Genomic DNA, 6,898 nt, shown 5'->3' on the forward strand with positions numbered 1-6,898 from the left:
GAGTTCTAAGAAAAAGATGCTGATACCTTTGTTTGGGATACATGTATATGTGTTTGGGAGTGTATTTGTGTTTGTATTTGAAGATAATTTCATGGGTTTTAAATGCTGCAATGTCCTGAGCAGGACTCAGAATCAAACTGACTTTCCAAAATTGACCTGGGTCCTTGTAGTAATTATCAAGATCTGCTGAAGTAACAATCACATTTTCAATTTATTGGTAAAAAAATTACAAGCAATGTGGAAAAGGGAAAGACTGACTTATTTCTCTTCTTGTACATAATAAAGTATTATTATTTTCTTAATTTTATTATCTTTAAAGTTTTACAACCTTTTCCCAACACTTTATTGGAGGCATTTTTTACCTCTTTGTCTGTTAGACTATAGATGAGTGGGTTCAACATGGGGATCACCACTGTGTGAAACACAGATGCCATTTTGTCTGTGTCCAGGGAGTGGTTTGCCTTGGGTTGCAGGTACATAAAGATCAGCGTGCCATAAAAAGTACTAACAGCCACCATGTGGGAGCCACAGGTAGAAATGGCCTTGAGTCTCCCCTGGGTGGAGTGGATCCTTAGGATGGTGGTGATGATGAAGAGGTAGGAGGTGAGGACAATGGAAGACAAACAGATCATATCAAAACCAGCAAAGGCAAAGATCAGAATTTCCTTCATGCGTCTGTCTGAGCATGACAGAGCCAAGAGAGGGAGGTCATCACAGTAGAAATGGTTAATAACATTGGGGCCACAGTAAGTTAGATGGAAGGTGATGATGGTGTGGAACAGGGCAACTAGAAAGCTGTATACATATGGAACTGCTACTAGTCGAATGCAGATTCTGTTTGACATCACTGTGGGGGGACTGCAGGCGGCTACATAGTGATCATAGGCCATGGAAGCTAAGAGGAAACACTCCGTGATCATGAAGGTGAGAAAACAGCCCAGTTGTATTGCACAAGCATGGAAAGCAATAGTATTGTGCTCCACAACAAAGTTCACCATCATCTTTGGTGTGATAGCAGAGGAGTAGCAAAGATCAACAAAGGCCAAGTGACTGAGGAAATAGTACATAGGCATGTGGAGTCGAGCATCGATTCTGATCAAGGTTATCAAGCCCAGGTTGCCCAGCACCGTGACCAGATAGATGATCAAAAACACCGCGAAGCAGGGGACCTGAAGCTCTGGCTGGTCTGTAATTCCCTTGAGAATGAATTCAGTGACAAAAGTAAGGTTAATTTCAGCCATTTAATCTGATGAATTTGGCAGAGTTTGTTCTGCCATTGTTGGGGAAAGTGATCATTAGCATCTTCTATTCCTGAGTCACAGGTAGCTGTGCTCTCCAATGGCATGCCATTCTTGCCCCAGGGAAAGGAGTCTATTACTCTCAGAGTAGTCTTCTTAAGCCTATGCTTTACAAAGAAGCGTTGCTTCTTTGCATTGTGATGTAGAAAATATGGGAAGATGCTGATGAAAAATTAAATAGTATCTGAAAGTAAGCACTTGAGACAACTGATAGTAACATTCCAGTATTTCTGTTGCCACCAAGGTTTTGATGCCCATGTATACGTTACAGGGAATAACTTACTTCATGTTGGATATATTTCTTTTCTTTAACCTTCGTTTCCTGTTGCGTTTGTTCACTGAAAGAATACTGTTCATACATATTGGTCTACCTCAGAAAACTCTGCCCCTCTGCCTGAATGTTAAACCAAAGTGCATTTGTTTGGAACCCTGTCCACCTGTGGATGGCTACAGGAGGGAAGAAATCAACACATTCTCTGCCCAAAGCTTGCCATTCCAGGAGATGATTGAAAAATTAATGGCTTTTTAAATTTACTTCTTCACACTCCCCTCATGTCTGTTCTATAAAAGAACCTATCATCTGGACCACGATTAGATGATTATTTTGAGACATCAGTCTGCTATCTTCTTGACCGGCTGGCTTTCTGAATAAAGTCAATATTCCTTGCCTTAACACTTAAACTCACAGTTAATTGGCTTACCTTGCAGTAAGCAGAGTGAGCTTGGATTCGGCAATAAATGTGGCAGTTAAAAATACATAATAGATAAACGAAAGTGCACTTATATTTCCCTGCTTTTCAATTTTGTGTAAGTAACCAAAGCTTTAAAATATAAAAATAATCTAGCATGACTTACTTACTTACTTTTATAAAATAAGTACTTGATGCTATGTAAATTAAAAGGAAATTAATCAGATCTATGGGAAAATGTCATTTTATTTGCATAAGAAATAAAGAGACAAGATTCTTTTCCAATTAAAAAATTTATGACATTTTGCAGTTTGTTTCTGAGAGATAACACTAATTAAGTAGTCTGTTAGATAATTTATTCTATACTGTATGTAGATAAACACCTTTCCCCATAAACATGTGTCAGTATATTTCAGGGGCTTAAAACATCCAAAGTACTTACCTTCAGTTGTAAACGAAGTTTTGTGGAAGCATGTTCTTGATGAATGCTTCCAAATAATTATTTTTATTTTTGACCGCTCTGGAAAAATAAGACCAGTTTCTCTAAATCCAATGTTAGCCTATTTGAATTTTATTTTTGATCCTGTCTTTATTTTGCACATAGTGGAACCATGAAATATTAACAAAAAAAGGAGCCTCAAGATATTACTGTGTATAACTCCTTCAAATTTCAAATTTTATTTATTAAGACTATAATTATTTATTTGTTGAAGTTGAGGCAGAGTGCAGAAATGTCAACTATCCTTTAATTAAAAAAATTTTAAAGAGAAAATGTGGCATATACATACATAGGAATATCAGCCTTAAAGAAAGAAATTCTGCCATATCTGACAACATAAATGTGCCTGGAGGATATTATAAGTAAAATAAACCAGTTAGAGTAGGATATATTATGCCTGGAAGGCTACAGTACATGGGGTCGCAATGAGGTGGACATGACTGAGTGACTGAGCATGCATTATATATACACATATATATTCTTCACGGTCATTTCTATTATGGTTTATCACAGAATATTGAATATAGTTCCCTGTGCTATACAGTGGGACCTTGTTTATCCATCCTATATGTCCTTACAATTAAAACATATACAATATAATACTACTACTGAGCCATAAAGAAAAAATGAAATAATGCCATTTGTAACAACATGAATGGACCTAGAGATGAACTGAGCTGCTGAACAACCAGAGGTATGGATGGAACATATCTGACAATGAACAGACATGTTAAAGCTGGCAGGTTTTATGGAGGAAATTATGGTATCAAATCTTGTAATTTTGATAGGTTTGAAAATTTCCATAGTGATGATAATTAGTTTACATGATAATTAGTTGTTTTTAGTAAAAAGATAAAAATCGTTGCAAGTCTGTAAGTAGGTGTTTCAGCTTGTGGTTTGAAATACTAATACATCTTTATTAAAACTATTATCATACAGGTCAGCAGATCTTTACACAAGAAAAAAGAAATATACATATATACCTTCAAACTGACCTTTACAGTTGCTGCCTCTGAATGTGATAGAAAAAATGGAATTCAAAATGAAAAAAATATATAGACGATATGTGTGTACTTCAAAAACAAGAGAATTTAGAGATGTGCTTTCATAGTTTATTGCTGTCTGGTTTATGTTGGTGTGATAAGGGGTTCTATAGTGGGATTCTTATTTGAGGAAAGAAAAATAGCTTCTTTGGTTCAGATATGTAAAGCAATTTAGTGATACACACATGTGTATATGCAAGCATGTATTTGTCTATCTATCATCTATCTATTATACTACGACTACAAATCACACAAGCATCCAAGAATTGTGTTAGACATTCTGAAAGGAACACAATAATAGTACATTCTTGAGAATTTTAGATTGCATTAATTTTGAGATATATAGCCATTCTTCAGTTAGACCTTAATTCTTAATATTAGCTAATGATTTAATCAGCTGTGACTTGAGACAAATGATTTAAATTATCTGAGTTTCTCTTATCTAAAATATGGAAGTATTTATCCTGCACCATTGTGTTTTGTAACGAATAACAATATAAAGTATGTAGATCTTTTTAGTACCTTGCTTGGCACATAATTAGGATCCAATAAATCTGAGTCACAGTTATCATCATTACTATTGTTCTATTTGCAATTTTTATAGCAACATCAATTTGCAGTTTGCAAATTCATTTACTGTCCATTAAAGGTTTACTCATCAAAAGTGCCTGGTGTTATCAGTAGTATTTTCTTTCTTAATTGGGACTCAAAGTTTATGACTTTCCCAAGTGTATGTGGGGAGGTAATTGATGAACCTGAGTCAAATCTACATCCTACTCTAAAACCTTTAATCTTCCCACTGCAGTCTGCAGTTTGGTCTCCCAAAGGAAGAGATGCTTCAAGGCTGAGGACAGAGTCATCCCTCAGGAATCAGATGATTACTTCAACACACTCAAACTGCACCCCATATTCATTAATCCTGAGTTGAAACTTTGTTTGTTGAAATTGGTTTCTGTTAATACATCCCCAAGAAAAAGCTGAGAAACATCATTTTAATAAGTCTCCTTGAAACTGATTAAAAGGTAAGTCTACTTTTAGCAATTACAGTAGGGGATTCTGTTTGCAGGGAAGATTTTTGTAATAAGACCCAGAGAGACAGTTTCATCACTGACACTTAAGCACCCTCTGACTTCAGTTTCTCTTTACTTCATGACCAGCAATTATTAAACTAAAATACACAAGGAAAGAATGGTAGCCACAAAAAAAAAATTATATTTTTCTTAGTTTTCCCAGATATTCTGAATTTTACAACCTGAGTAGAAATGGAAATATTAACCTAATTTCTTTCATATTATATATTATGGGCAAGCAATAGGCACTTGGGAATTTGTAAATTTTTTGGGGGGATACTTCATATTCACTAACACCAAGTAATTTGGCAATAGAATCACTGATTAATTTTTTTTCAAATTCAATGCTGCTACTATTTTTTTTTCATAATTCAGATGTTTAACATATGAGGGAAGGTATTGCTAGAAGGCATTAAAGGATACCAATGGGTTTAATACTTCCCTGAATTAAAACAAAAAAATCCTGAAGAGTCAGGTAGGTAAAAGACAACTCAGGTGGAGATAGTATTGACATAGCAAATGTACAATATGTGTACTACCAATGTGAGATGCCATATACCATGTGTGCATAGTTTGGATTAGGTGATAGTGTGTGAGCTACAATAATTAGACAAAGTTTTGGTTTCTTCTTAACTCTAGAATGGAAATTATGAACCAAAATATGATTAAAATGCTCATATTTATGGTTTGATCATTTTCTAAAAATTAGGGCACAGAAGTCTCATCACAATGAAAACAAGATAATGAAGGTATCAGATGAAGTCCAGTCAGCGCCAGTGTTCGGTGTCCAGGTGTGTCCAGTCAGCTCCAGTGCTCGGTGTCCAGCTGTGTCCAGTCAGCGCCAGTGCTCCATGTCCAGTTGTGTCCAGTCAGTGCCAGTGCTGAGTGTTCAGTTGTGTCCAGTCAGCGCTAGTGCTCAGTATCCAGTTGTGTCCAGATTTTTGTTACTGCATGAATTGTAACCTGCCAAGCCCCTTTGTCCACAGACTTTTCCAAGCAAGAATACTGGAGTAGGTTACCATTTCCTAATCCAGGGAATCTTCCCAGCTGTGTCTGTTGCATCTCCTGCACTGGCAGACAGATTCTTTATCATTAACTGGGAAGCCCTCAAATCAACTTACTCTGTGAAAACAGATAAAAACCTTGCTTCAAGGAATAAGTCAAATTTTCAGCTTAAAAGTATCAGAGAAATAATTGCGTATGTGTCTGTGTTTAATACCAGGGTCTCCTCCACTGCAGGCAGATGCTTTACCATCTGAGCTACCAGGGAAGTCCAAATAAAAGCTAAAAGAATACAAATGAAGGTATATGTATAGAATTAATCATGAATAGCCGTATCCTCCTTCGTAGTTAAATAAGAAAGATTGAAGCTAGGTATATTAGAAATTAAGTACCAAAAACTGGGTAAAGAAAATAAAAAGCCTTATGTAACCTGATTTAGGAATTAAAACAACAACAACATAAAAGAAAACATAACTAAATGGAGTCATTTTTTAGCCACTTTATCTGTAGTTCCTGACACAACTGGGGACAATAAATTATTGTTGAGCAATAAATAAATTTCTCAAAAAGTTTTGGCAGTTTGATGCCCAACAATACCAATCTCATTATTTTCAAAGGATGTCTCCTCTTTTATGTTAATTTATTTAATTATTAGTATTTTACTAGTAACATACAATTTACTAAAGATTTAATGCTTCCCTGGTGGCTCAGTGATAAAGAATCTGCCTGCCAATGAAGAAGACAGTGTTCAATCCCTGGGTCAGGAAGACCTTCTGCAGAAGGAAATAGCAACCCGCTCCATATTCTTATCTGGAAAATCCCATGAACACACGAGCCTAGTGGGTTACAGTCCTTGGGGTTGCAAAAGAGTTGGAAATGACAAAGCAACTAAACAACAACAATGATTTAATAGTCATAAAAGAGAGAATATAATTTTTAAAGAATGAGCTTGGCAAGTGAAAACTATATATGTAATTATTAATGTTAGTGTAGAAAAAACGTAAACTCTTACAACTCTGTTGAGAATCTTTATTGAGTCTACAGTTTGTGTCAACAAACACATATAAAGAGGCTGATAAGAGACCAAAACTTCTTCCCATATGATAAATAACAGAGAAGACAAAGGAACAAACCAACTAAAAGTTTGGTATAACGATACATGATATTGGGGGGAAAAAAGTAAGTTAGGGAAGAGAAGTAGTGTACTAGCAATTAATGCTGATGTGGCACTTATGATAATATAGGCATGATTGTAGATTTTTTACACAATTTACATCCTTTATATTTGCATAGTTTA

The 6,898-nt window shown here is 35.5% G+C and overlaps 1 protein-coding gene across 1 annotated transcript; it reads right to left on the reverse strand.

Annotated features, from left to right (window-relative positions):
• Positions 1-290: 290 nt before the first annotated feature.
• On the reverse strand, positions 291-1,241 carry LOC129560418 (olfactory receptor 8U3-like). Its single transcript, XM_055432530.2, has one exon. It carries the CDS (start codon positions 1,239-1,241, stop codon positions 291-293), a length of 951 nt encoding a protein of 316 aa, XP_055288505.2.
• Between the last annotated feature and the right edge of the window lie 5,657 nt (positions 1,242-6,898).

The sequence above is a fragment of the Moschus berezovskii genome, chromosome 16 (genome assembly GCF_049115385.1).
Source record: "Moschus berezovskii isolate FMDL1 chromosome 16, NW_MosBer_1.0, whole genome shotgun sequence".
In the NCBI taxonomy this organism is placed as follows: domain Eukaryota; kingdom Metazoa; phylum Chordata; class Mammalia; order Artiodactyla; family Moschidae; genus Moschus; species Moschus berezovskii.